This window comes from Fusarium vanettenii (assembly GCF_000151355.1).
Source record: "Fusarium vanettenii 77-13-4 chromosome 5 genomic scaffold NECHAsca_5_chr5_3_0, whole genome shotgun sequence".
In the NCBI taxonomy this organism is placed as follows: domain Eukaryota; kingdom Fungi; phylum Ascomycota; class Sordariomycetes; order Hypocreales; family Nectriaceae; genus Fusarium; species Fusarium vanettenii.
In genome coordinates this window covers 898,817-910,989 of record NW_003315878.1, presented here as the reverse complement: position 1 = coordinate 910,989, position 12,173 = coordinate 898,817, and the positions used below count along the sequence as shown (strand labels likewise).

General features: G+C 53.3%; 3 protein-coding genes across 3 annotated transcripts; 2 read left to right on the top strand and 1 right to left on the bottom strand.

Annotated features, from left to right (window-relative positions):
* Positions 1 to 193: 193 nt before the first annotated feature.
* Positions 194 to 1,560, top strand: NECHADRAFT_41785 (uncharacterized protein; the record flags this gene model as incomplete). The annotated part of the gene is made up of 2 exons (XM_003051150.1): positions 194 to 951; positions 999 to 1,560. Coding segments are annotated over 2 exons (1,320 nt in total), but the record flags the coding sequence as incomplete, so codon positions are not given.
* Positions 1,561 to 2,077: 517 nt separating this feature from the next.
* On the bottom strand, positions 2,078 to 2,925 carry NECHADRAFT_73691 (uncharacterized protein). Its single transcript, XM_003050762.1, has 2 exons — positions 2,529 to 2,925; positions 2,078 to 2,476 (listed from the first exon to the last, which is right to left on the bottom strand). Exons 1-2 carry the CDS (start codon positions 2,670 to 2,672, stop codon positions 2,402 to 2,404), a joined length of 219 nt encoding a protein of 72 aa, XP_003050808.1. The 5' UTR covers positions 2,673 to 2,925; the 3' UTR covers positions 2,078 to 2,401.
* A 3,854-nt stretch (positions 2,926 to 6,779) lies between these two features.
* Positions 6,780 to 10,958, top strand: NECHADRAFT_80434 (uncharacterized protein; the record flags this gene model as incomplete). Its single annotated transcript, XM_003051149.1, has 3 exons — positions 6,780 to 7,814; positions 7,864 to 9,122; positions 9,170 to 10,958. 3 exons carry the CDS (start codon positions 6,780 to 6,782, stop codon positions 10,956 to 10,958), a joined length of 4,083 nt encoding a protein of 1,360 aa, XP_003051195.1.
* Between the last annotated feature and the right edge of the window lie 1,215 nt (positions 10,959 to 12,173).

The following is a 12,173-nucleotide window of genomic DNA, read 5'->3' as shown; positions in this document are numbered from 1 at the left end:
AGTTCTGTTGCTGCCCAGCAACCGAAACCTCCAATAGAGTCAACGGATTGACTGCTTAGAAATTGGTCCCTGGCGGAACGTGCATTGAAATCCGGGGTATCTCCACTGTGGCCGCCGATTCGTCAGAGTGGGGACCTTTTGGCAATGGTTTGCCACAGGAGACTTTGACTCAAGAAACGCGTCTACGATTGAGCTTGATCCGAATATCGACAGCCAGTTTACAGGCCACAGCTCCAAAATGCGGACTTCCAGGGTATCGAGAGATGCCACGAAGCTGTTCGATCGCGTATCAGAACCAATCTCACCACCGAGACGAGTGACGAGATCATCACTTGCCCAATTCGCATTTGCCTCCTCAACGAAAGAATCCAAGCCTACGATTCGCGATATTGAGGATATCGCAGCCCCTCCCTCTCGAAAACGAAGGCGTGCCGTTGCCACGAAAATCGAATCATCGATATCTACAAGTTCCGTCAAGGCCGAAGCCGCCGACCAAACCCTCGATGACATCCCATCGCCGCCAGCCAAGGCACCGCGCCGCGCTCGCAAGCCCGCTCGCAAAACGACCAACCCATCGACCGGCGAGACAATCATAGAGCCACCCTCCGACTGGGAAGCCATGTACGACGTGGTGAGGAAAATGCGAGCCCCTGGCGGACGAGCACATGGCGCAGCTGTGGACACAATGGGTTGTGAGCGGCTGGCGGATCGAAGCGCATCGCCCAAAGACCAGAGATTCCACACACTGGTGGCGCTTATGTTATCGAGTCAGACCAAGGACACGGTGAACGCCGTGGTCATGAAGAGGTTGCAGACTGAGCTACCGTCGTACAAACAAGGGGCGCCGGTCGGACTGAACCTAGAAAACATACTGGCCGTTGAACCGAAGCTGCTGAACGAGTTTATCTGGCAGGTGGGATTTCACAACAACAAGACAAAGTCTGCCTGCCCGTGAGACGGTCACCACTCGCGAGGATGGTTTGGCTAACCTAGTCCAGGTACATCAAGCAAGCGGCCGAGATTATTCGCGACAAGTGGAACGGTGACATTCCCGACACTATCGAGGGACTGACATCTCTACCAGGGGTCGGTCCCAAGATGGCCTACTTGTGCATGTCGGTCGCGTGGGGTCGCACAGAGGGTATCGGCGTCGACGTGCATGTGCACCGCATCACGAACCTCTGGGGCTGGAACAAGACCAAAAACCCAGAGGAGACGCGCGCAGCACTTCAGTCATGGCTACCGAAAGACCGCTGGCACGAGATAAACCACCTGCTGGTCGGTCTCGGCCAGTCAGTATGTCTCCCTGTTGGGCGCAAGTGCGGCGAATGCGACCTGGGAATGGAGGGTCTCTGCAAGGCGGCGGATCGGAAGAAGGTGTTGGAGGGGCGGAAGATCAAGGCGGAGAAGATGGAGGTCGAGGCTCTAGACGGCGCAGCAGTCAAGGTCGAGGTTACACAAGACGTCGTGGTCAAGAAAGAGGAGGGTATCGATGGGATGACAACAGTTGATCCGGCGGGGGAAGCCGCGGCCCCGCCTCCGGAACCAGCCACCCCATAATACATCCCAGCAAATGACAAGGCCATGGTAGGAAGGGAAACGATTCGACCACGTCTTTGAGGCCGACGAACGGTGGCGCTGGGGGCGGGCGTTTTGAATAGACGGGCATTGAAAACGCATGAATACCCATCAATAGATACACTGCAAATTGATCAGTTCTCACTGCGAAACAAAGAATTCCGCGGTCCAGACAGTGGGTTTGGCCAAGATGGCGCTATTGTATGCGCGGGCCAGAGCCGCTGCTCACGAGATCATTTACGCGCCCGATACGATATCGGAGATAAGACGGCGTCTTGCCCTCGTTCAGCTGGCGTTGGCAACAGGGTCCTTGAATGGGAAGCCAGACCAGACCCAGACCCAGAACAGCAGCACCACGTAATCAAGCCAAGGCGACGGATCGTCAGTCCATTCTGAGTCAAGGTCAAAGTCACCCACCGCCTCTGCAATTATCGGTTGATTCCGTCAGTTGGCTGCTGTTTCCGATCTTGATTCGCACGGCTGAATGTGAATTCATACTGGACGGTTCCATTGTTTGATTGTGCGAGGGTGAATCAATTCAAAAGGCTCCCCCGCTGAAATGGGAAACCTGCTATGTCCCTAAAGCCATGCATCCTGTACGCCAACGCAGCATCCTCAACTACCCGAGAATAGAAATGTACACAACGGCGGGCAACGCCTTGCAAGGTCCTGTGGATGTAGATGCCACCAAAACAATAAAAATCAATGAAAGCCAAACCCCATCATTACGTCGTGGCCGGTCAAGGATAACGCCTTTCGGTGTGGGCCGTGGGAGTGACGCCCGTCTCCCGGGCCGGCGCTCGGTGTTTCTCGTTGGTCGTGCTTATACGCCCCGGATGACCTGGGTTCGCTCCGACTCGAGTTGCGCAGCGTTGCGTTCGTGAGACTGCTTCTTGCACTGGAGGTTTAGTTAGCGGCTGGACTTGGAGACCATGCAGTTTCAAACTTACGTCCTCGAGACCAGTGCACTTGTGGTCTTCTAGTAGACGATGCTTGCCGCAGAAGTGCCCTTGGCAGAAGGAGCAGTCGCCGACGATGCGCTGGGCGGGCTCCCGGCATTGAGCGGCGGTGCATCGAATTCGCTTGGGAGGCATGTTTGCGGTTGTTGATTTGGGGAGTAGGTGGTGGAAGATGAAGAAGCGTAGAGATGCAGAGACGGTGAGTGCAGATGGAGGAGAGAAGGAGTCGAGAGAGCGGTAAGAAGCAGTCGACGAGACGATTTAATAGTCGGAGCCCGGAGCAGGTGAATGCGTCTTTGGAACTCGGTAGAAGAGCGAACCCGGGGGAAGGACGAGATTCACACACACACGCAACGAGAGTGAGTGATCAAACAAGACGTTCACAAAGACAACAGCAACGAACGAACAGAAGGGGACCCAGGCCGGGCTTTATAAGGAGGCGAGGCGGCTGATGAATGAATCATGCTCGGGTGGAGCCAGCGGTCTGTCTTGTTCGCCTCTAGCTTCGCTCTCACCACATCCACATGCCGTCGACAGGGGAGGAGTGCTGAAGGTGACAGACCCCAGGCGAGGCAGCGGCAGCGGCATACAGTACGAAGTAACACACACGATACTTACCTACCTAGGTACGGAAAGATGAGGAACGAAATAAGACAGGCTGCCAGCCAGAGCAGGGGACCAACCCAGGCAAGGCAAGCCTTGCAGGTACCTGGTGGTCCAGAATGCAACCCAGATTCTGCTGCTGCTGCTTGTTTGGTTGCTGCCGCCGTTTTCCTCCATGCCTTATTAGCTTCAGCAACCGCCTGGCTGCATCGACATGTACATGGTTGGCGTACAGTATTCCCATGGTGCTGGGCCTCAAGTCTCGGCCGCCGCCAAACCAAAAAACCTAGACACGGCAGAAACCCGTGGAAACACGCCCCCCGGCTCTTAGCTGGGTACATACTCCCCTCCAACTTGCGTCCTGTGCTGTGTATGTACACGGGCACGGGCAATAACGAGGGTGTTGTTGTTGCGCTGACCAAGGACAGTTCTGGCGAACCCGGACGGGCCACTTTTACCCGCGGAGGCGCTGTCCTCTGGGGAGACTGGAATGACCAAGCCGGACCCGGGACTCCAGAGAGAAGGCGAGAGAGGCGAGTTGAGGTCACCGCGAGGCTCCGAAAGCGGTGGAGGCGATGCTGCAAAGGACTCCATGGGGCGGGGCCCCCGTACAGTACAGTTACAGCACAGACAGAGACAAGAGGGAGAAGAGTACCGTAGGTAGCGTAGCGCCAGCGTGACGTCGATCAGGTGGGCGGATAAACCGAAGCACAATTGAGGCCGACAATGACGGCAGACGGAGACGGGATGCTTTGCAATCTCTTGACTCTCGCCGGATCCTTGCTGACCACGGTGGCAGCACCTCTGAAGACTGCACGACCGATGCCAATGGCTTCATCCAGCGTCTTGTGCCTCAAAAGTCCGCTGCCTCGGCTGGCGCTCCAGAGGGCCGGCTCTCTACAGTACCTACGCCGTCCGTCCATGAACAGGACCTTGGATGGACCCTAGGCTGGCTACCAACAGGTGCTGTTGGCCTGGGTCCGTGTTAGGTGGTCTACGTACTCCAGCTTCCGCCTGTTGACTACCGTGGGCCCCCGGCACGTTCCCAGGGATTCCATCCATGCCGTGGGACATTCTGATGGGCGATAACCGGGGTAGAGGGATCCATTTTGCAGTCAACCTTGTCAGAGGACCGCTACCCTGCAGAAAAAGGGCCTTCGTCAAGGTCCTCTCCTCTCTCACACGCCCCCCAAACCTGCCTTGAAAGGGAATATGCTTGAATGCATGGGGATCGGCGCCCCCCAACAAGCAGGTTCGTCGCCTGGTGCGCCGGGAAGCCACTGCATCATGCGGCCAGCCAATCGATTCCGGCGGAGACTCTCACTGTCTCTCTCGGAGCCGGGGGCGAGTCAGGCCTGGATGCGTCTCGATGCCGCGAGCATCCCGTCACCGTCGTTGTCCCTCCGGCGGCAGCGAGTTTAGGCGCTTACGGTGTGCTACATACGGGCGGTGGGAGCAAGTGCGCGCGCCAAGCTGGGTACACGGGAGCAGGCATTAAGTTCATTGACGACGACCTCTTTGGAATAAGAGTACGAGCCAATCTTGTCAGCCTCGTTAATGTCCCCGACGACGCCTTGTCTTCAAACCCCCACAACGGGTGGCTTCTTCCCTGTTGTTAAAGGAATGACGCGAGAGCCGTGAATCCACACGTCAAAACTTCTCGTCATTTGAGAAAAGTCCACGGGATCCAAGCCACAAGATTGCCATTTATTAGTGCAAGATCCAACCGGTGAATACTTGCTAGCACCATCTGCAACTACATGTACAACCCTGGGGGTATACATGTCGTTGGGTTGAAAAAAAAAGTCGTCTTCAAACTGGTGAGATGGGTGGGCTGTTTGCCAAGCAGGGTCGTTTAAAAAAGACTTGTCATGTCGACTGTTGATAGATCATCAACTGATGCAAAAGCCGACTCCTGGGACGAGTTTCCCTACTCCCCGCTGCATGAGAAATGTAAGGATCTGCTGCCCAACGGCATGATGTTATCAATCGTATTTCCCTCATTCCGTGATATGTTTGAGAGAGCCCCCGGTGCTCGAAAGCCGGCGTCCTCCGTGTTCCCATCTGCCCGGCATTCCTTGCTCCGTGCGCCCCCCGGAGACGCCGGGGCCGGACCTCGAAAGCTGGAATCATGCCGCATACCTGAACGTGAGGAAAACTGTGTAACACAAGTATTGTACTGTACCAGCCCCAAAAAGTCGAACTTTGTTCTAGCATGCCCTTCTGGAGCTTCCCTTGTGTCTTGGATGTTTCCCTTGGTTGCCGCTAATTTGAGTCAATCCCGCCACATCCGAAGAGCCGGGTTCTAGTGCAACTTCCATTGACTCTTAAGCTCTGGGGATCCCAATTTGTCGACGCCTAGTGCCTCTTGCATACCTATGTCTTCTTCTATACTTGATCAATCGATCGAATTCTTGCAACAAGATCTGTGGAAGTGGTCCACTATCTACCAACTTGGACATCGGGCCCTTGTCAACCCCGGGCTATAAACAAAACTAAGCGACAGGGATTATCAAGCAAGGAAAAACAAGCCGTCATCGTATAGGGGTCAGTACATCAGTTTGTGGCTCATTTGAAGCACTGAAAACGCAAGTTCGAGTCTTGCTGACGGCAATCCTTTCTTTTTTGCATTTTTCATCTTTTTTACCCTCTGCCTCTAGAGAAAGAGGCTGTCTTTAAAAGACTCTTTTACATCACCATTCTGCAACAAGGAACAAAAGCCGTCATCGTATAGGGGTTAGTACATCAGTTTGTGGCTCATGTGAAGCACTGAAAACGCAAGTTCGAGTCTTGCTGACGGCAAGCCATTTCTTTTTGTTCTTGTCCACGGCTCTTGGGTCGTGATGGTTTCATTTTTGCTGCTTTGACATCCCGTGGACTCTACCCTTGCGATTTGTCTGGTACTAGATGCTCATGGATGCTTGGATCCGTCGTATTTGCAGTTTGATGTCCGTTGCTGTTTATATGCCTGCTTTCACACGCAAGTGCCAATTGTTCAGGTTTTCTTGGTACACGCTTCACTACTTATAATCTGTTCTTTGCGGTTTCCTCTATTGCTTGCTCTCATTATCTGGGTGCTTGTAGTATGCCATTGGCAATGCTCATCGTGAGAAATGCAACCTCAGTGTCCAAAGTTGTCGTTGAATCATTACGGCTCTTCACCGGGCTTCGGCTTCCGTCCGGTTGGTGAAAATAACGTGGCGGCCCGACACCCGTAGAGTTTGTTCTCTGGTAGCTTTCACTGGCCCCGGCCTCATTTGATGCTTCTGCTTGCTGATATACATTGATAATCTAATTCGAAGGGTTGCTTGTCGTTGAACAAACGGCTAGTACCTATATCCGTAGTTATCAGTTATTTGACATCCCAAACGACAAGCTCCCGGTACCAATTGCCAATAACGGAACGTGGGGTCCATACATGACGTCGACAGCCATTCATCTTTCCCGACGCTCTTTGACTTACAAATACATCGGTCTCGCGTAACTAATCACCCGTTTATTCTCCTGCAGCTCTTTCCGTCTTGCTTCCTTCGACCTTGATAAGATAGTCAGGTCAGGTTGTCGGTCCTTCATCTTTAGCATTCCTCCTATCAAGTGGCGTCTCTTCTCCCCCTCATTGGATCGACCTGTACCTCCACCATGGCATCAGCACCCAAACCCCGCGGTATTAGAATTGCCATTGACCGTGGCGGTACTTTTACAGACTGTGTCGGTGAGAGCAATGGAGAGGAAATCATCATCAAGCTCCTCTCTGAGGACCCGGCCAACTACAAGGATGCCCCGCTTGAAGGCATCCGACGCATCATGAGCCATTTCCTGGGTCGAGACATTCCTCGAGGCGAGGCCCTAGACACTTCTCAGATCGACTCCATCCGCATGGGAACCACCGTTGCCACCAATGCCTTGCTCGAACGAAAGGGCGAGAAGATTGCCATGGTGGTGACCAAGGGATTCAAGGATTGCTTGACCATCGGCAACCAGTCAAGACCCAAGATCTTTGACTTGGCTATTCGGAAACCGGATGTTTTGTATGAAAAGGTTGTCGAGATCGAGGAGCGAGTTACACTTGAGGACTACGCAGAAGATCCCGAGAGAACGACGACCAAGGCAGAGGCCCAGGTTGGAACCAAGGAGGCTGAGGGCAAGACTCTTGTCCGTGGTTTGTCAGGCGAGACCGTGAGGATCCTCAAGAAGGCCGAGGAACAAGACGTCCGATCGAAGCTCAAGGAGGTATACGATCAAGGCATCCGGAACATTGCCGTTTGTCTGATGCACGGCTACACGTACCCAGACCACGAGGCGTTGATTGGCCGCATAGCCAAGGAGATTGGCTTTCAACACATCTCGCTAAGTCATGAGCTCATGCCCATGATTAAGCTTGTTTCTCGAGCCACATCTGTCTGTGCCGATGCCTATCTCACGCCAGCCATTCGCAAGTACATCGATGGCTTCCAGGCCGGGTTTGAAGGCGGCCTTGGAACTCGCAGCGTCAAGGAGGAGAAAGACGCCAAGGGGGCAAGATGCGAGTTTATGCAAAGTGACGGTGGGTTGGTGGATGTGGACAAGTTCACTGGTTTGAAGGCCATTCTCTCTGGTCCAGCTGGAGGTGTTGTTGGATACGCCATCACCTCTTACGACGACGAGACCAAGACCCCCGTGATTGGGTTTGATATGGTATGTACTTATCGTCGGCCTGAACCTGTGCTCTACTAACGGAGGACAGGGCGGTACTAGCACAGATGTCTCGAGATATGGAGATGGGCGATACGAGCATGTCTTTGAGACCACCACAGCTGGCGTCACCATCCAATCCCCTCAGCTAGACATCAACACTGTGGCAGCGGGTGGTGGTTCACGTCTCTTCTTCAGAAACGGTCTCTTCGTTGTTGGCCCTGAATCCGCTGGTGCTCACCCTGGTCCCGCGTGTTATCGCAAAGGAGGCCCGGCCACCGTCACTGATGCCAACCTGGTCCTGGGTCGTCTTCTACCCGAGTTCTTCCCTAAGATCTTTGGCGAGAATGAGGACCAAGGACTTGATGTTGAGGCTAGCAGGATGGTACTTCAAGAGCTGGCCGATCAGGTGAACCAACAGAGCGACAAGAAATTGTCAGTTGATGAGGTGGCGTATGGCTTCTTGACGGTGGCTAACGAAACCATGACCCGACCTATTCGATCTATCACCGAAGCCAAGGGTCACGATTCATCCAAGCACCGACTTGCGACATTTGGTGGTGCTGGAGGACAGCATGCTGTTGCTATCGCTGAGTCCTTGGGGATTCAACAAATCCTTGTCCACAGATATTCTTCTGTTCTCTCGGCCTACGGTATGGCATTGGCAGATGTTGTTGACGAACGACAAGAGCCTGAATCAATGGTATGGAAAGACGATAAGGATGTTGTTGGTGAGCTGCAAAAGAAGATGGGGAAGCTCAAGGACCAGGCAAAACAAGCTCTCAAGGAACAAGGCTTCCAAGATGACGAAATTGCATTCGAAGAGTATCTCAACATGAGATACCGTGGTACTGAGTCGGCACTCATGATTGTCAGACCTAGCCTAGAAGAGGCAAAGGAGAGCTTTGGAGGCAACGACTGGGACTTTGGACAGGCCTTTGTGAAGCAGCACCGCTATGAGTTTGGATTCACTCTGGATGAACGGGATGTCATTGTTGACGATGTCCGTGTTCGCGGCATTGGCAAGAGTTTCCGCCACAGCGAAGAGACTGTTGACAAGCAGCTCAAGGCCCTGAAGCAACAGGCTGTCCCTGACAAGAAGAAACTCAACACCCAGCAGGTTTACTTTGAGGGAGGAAGACATGAAACGCCTGTCTTCAAACTTGAGGATCTGGAAGTTGGTGACTCTATTCCTGGACCAGCCATGCTTGCGGATGGCACGCAGACAATCGTGGTTACGCCTAAGGCAACGGCGGTTATTCTCAATACTCATGTCGTCATTAACCTTGAGAAGGAGGGTTTAAAGTCTGAGTGAGTGTCTTAATCGTTATTTACTCTGCTGTACTAACACACTTTAGGTCCACCAAGACGACCGCAGACCGTGAAGTTGATCCCATTATGCTCAGCATCTTCGGTCACCGCTTCATGGCTATCGCTGAGCAGATGGGCCGCGCCCTGCAAAAGACAAGCGTTAGTACAAACGTCAAGGAGCGACTCGACTTTTCGTGTGCAATCTTTGATGCCACTGGCGGCCTCGTTGCTAATGCTCCTCATCTGCCTGTCCACCTTGGCTCAATGTCGACCTGCGTGCGACGCCAGGCCGAGATTTGGAAGGGAAAGCTGGAGAAGGGAGACGTCATCATCTCCAACCATCCATCGTACGGTGGCACTCACCTTCCTGATGTGACTCTCCTGATGCCGGCCTTTGATGAGAAGGGAGAGAACATTCTCTTCTACGCCGCATCGAGAGCTCATCACGCAGATATTGGTGGCATCAGCGCTGGAAGCATGCCTCCTCACTCGCGGGAACTGTTCCAGGAAGGTGCTTCTATCAGGAGCGAGAAGCTGGTGAGCGGTGGCAAGTTCAATGAGAAGAGAGTTGTTGAGCTCTTTTACGAAGAGCCCGCCAAGTACCCCGGATGCAGCGGAACACGCTGTTTGGCCGACAATATCAACGACCTGAGAGCCCAAGTTTCTGCTAACCAGAAGGGCATCTCGTTGATCGAGACTCTGATTGCCGAGTATGGCCAGGAAACCGTTCAGTTCTACATGGTCCACATCCAAAAGAATGCCGAGTTTTGTGTCCGTCGACTCCTGAAGGAGGTGCACAAGCGATTCGAAGGCAAGGATCTCTCAGCAGTTGATCACATGGACGACGGATCTCCTATTCGTCTCAAGATCCACATCGACGCAGAGAAGGGAGAGGCCGAATTCGACTTTGCAGGAACCGGGCCTGAAGTCTATGGAAATATCAATGCGCCACAAGCCATCACATACAGTGCCATCATCTACTGTCTGCGGTGCCTCATTTCAGAGGATATTCCACTAAACCAGGGATGCCTGAAGCCGATTCACGTCAAGATTCCTCCCAAGTCTATTCTGTCTCCGTCACCAGGTGCGGCAGTTGTGGGCGGAAACGTCCTCACCAGCCAGCGCATCACCGATGTCATCTTCAAGGCTTTCCAGGCTTGTGCAGCCAGTCAAGGCTGCTGCAACAACTTGACCTTTGGTTTCGGTGGTAACCAAAACGGAACCAAGGCTATCAAGGGTTTCGGCTACTACGAGACGATCGCTGGTGGAAGCGGAGCAGGCCCTGACTGGGAGGGCACCAGTGGAGTTCATTGCCACATGACAAACACTCGAATCACAGACTCTGAGATCTTCGAACGACGGTACCCTGTGCTTCTTCGCGAGTTCTCTATTCGATCGGGTTCAGGAGGACGTGGCCAGCACCGTGGTGGTGATGGTGTGATTCGTGACATTGAGTTCCGCATTCCCCTTCAAGTCTCTATTCTCAGTGAACGCCGCGTCTATCACCCTTACGGTTTGAACGGTGGAGGGGATGGAGAGTGTGGTCTCAACCTCTGGGTTCGCAAGGTGGAAAAGGCAAACTGGGAGTCTTCGCTGAAGCAGTTCCACGCCCAGGATGACACTGCCGAGGTCGAGTATGAGGAGAGGCACATCAACATGGGAGCCAAGAATACCGCTTCGATGAAGGCTGGAGATCGTATCATTGTGTGCACTCCTGGAGGAGGTGGATGGGGAGCTGAAGGGACAGAGAGCATAGCGAAGAGAAAGGTCGATCACACAGAGGCATGGAGGAAGGGCAGTGGCAGCGCGCGGGAAGAGGCGGCACTCCAGGCTTAGACGGCCAAGAAGAGGAGTTGGCTACCCGTTCGGTTGCATTTAGGAGCCGGCTGTAGGCTATCTACCGTAGCAAAAGAAAAGTGCCGAATGTATCTTGCGTGAATTACGACTCGTCACATACGTCCACTGCAACCGACATGCCTCCAAAACCAGGCAGAAAAGCTAGGAATGGCCAAGCCCTGTATTCACAGAGCCTCGAATACTTTCCTCAACTTCCACCCTTCCCCAGGGATTCCGCCAAGGGAGATATCCCGGAATAGCAGCGGCATCTGAGTCAGTGTTGGGTCCAGGATCCAAATCAGGAGTTGACTGAGGAGTTGCTCGACGCCACTATCGCCGATTGACACAAACGGCCTTGAATCATTGGAGAATTGATACAAGGGAGAGGGGTGGGTGTGGGATTGAGGGGAAAGACATTGCCGTGAACTGGGGACACAGATAGAGTCACCCTGAAACTTGGACAGGATGAGACATTTTGTTCCTTTCCCCGCCGAGAACCGCGTGCGTGATGGATCTAGCTGCTCTTTTCTCATTCTTGACATGTGATGGCTCGCATTATGCAGTTGTCTTGGTCAAAGCCTTGATATTGAAGACATCACGGCGACTCTACGGCTGAAGGCTTCATCCTCCCTTCGACCCCAAGACGGCTGATTCGTACGGAAAGTGACGAGTTGGTCATGTTGTGGTTGAAGGGATGAAGCCATGATCTGATCGGATAACTATTTTGGGATAAGTATAAACCCTTCTCTAAGCGAGATGGTCGTTGAAGCTATTTTCGTCCCATCTTGAAAGCCCGATCAAGCTTATTTTTACCCGGATGATAGACGGACCCCAAGAAACGTTTAATTTGGAACGCCTAAAGATAGGTAGAGAGTAAGTACGAGTAACTGGTTTCTTCTTGGAGAGCGGGATGAGATACTATCCGAGATGTTGTCTTTGGTTAGAATACGAGGACGGCTCAAGTTGAATGCCTAAGGGAGGAAGGTACCGCCGCCTACCTCTTTCTCGAAGCGAGCCGTCATCGTCCAAAAAGGAAAGAGCAAACGATGAACGTGAACCTGAGGACGCAACAGGAAGGCGCCAAATGCCAAATCCCCCTCGCTCGGCCTTTTCCCTCGTGACAAAACTTGGACCTTTCAACATCCCCGAGAACGAGAAACGAAACTCGCCCACCCACCACTGACTCAATCTTGCTTCAACCCCACGACGACAACC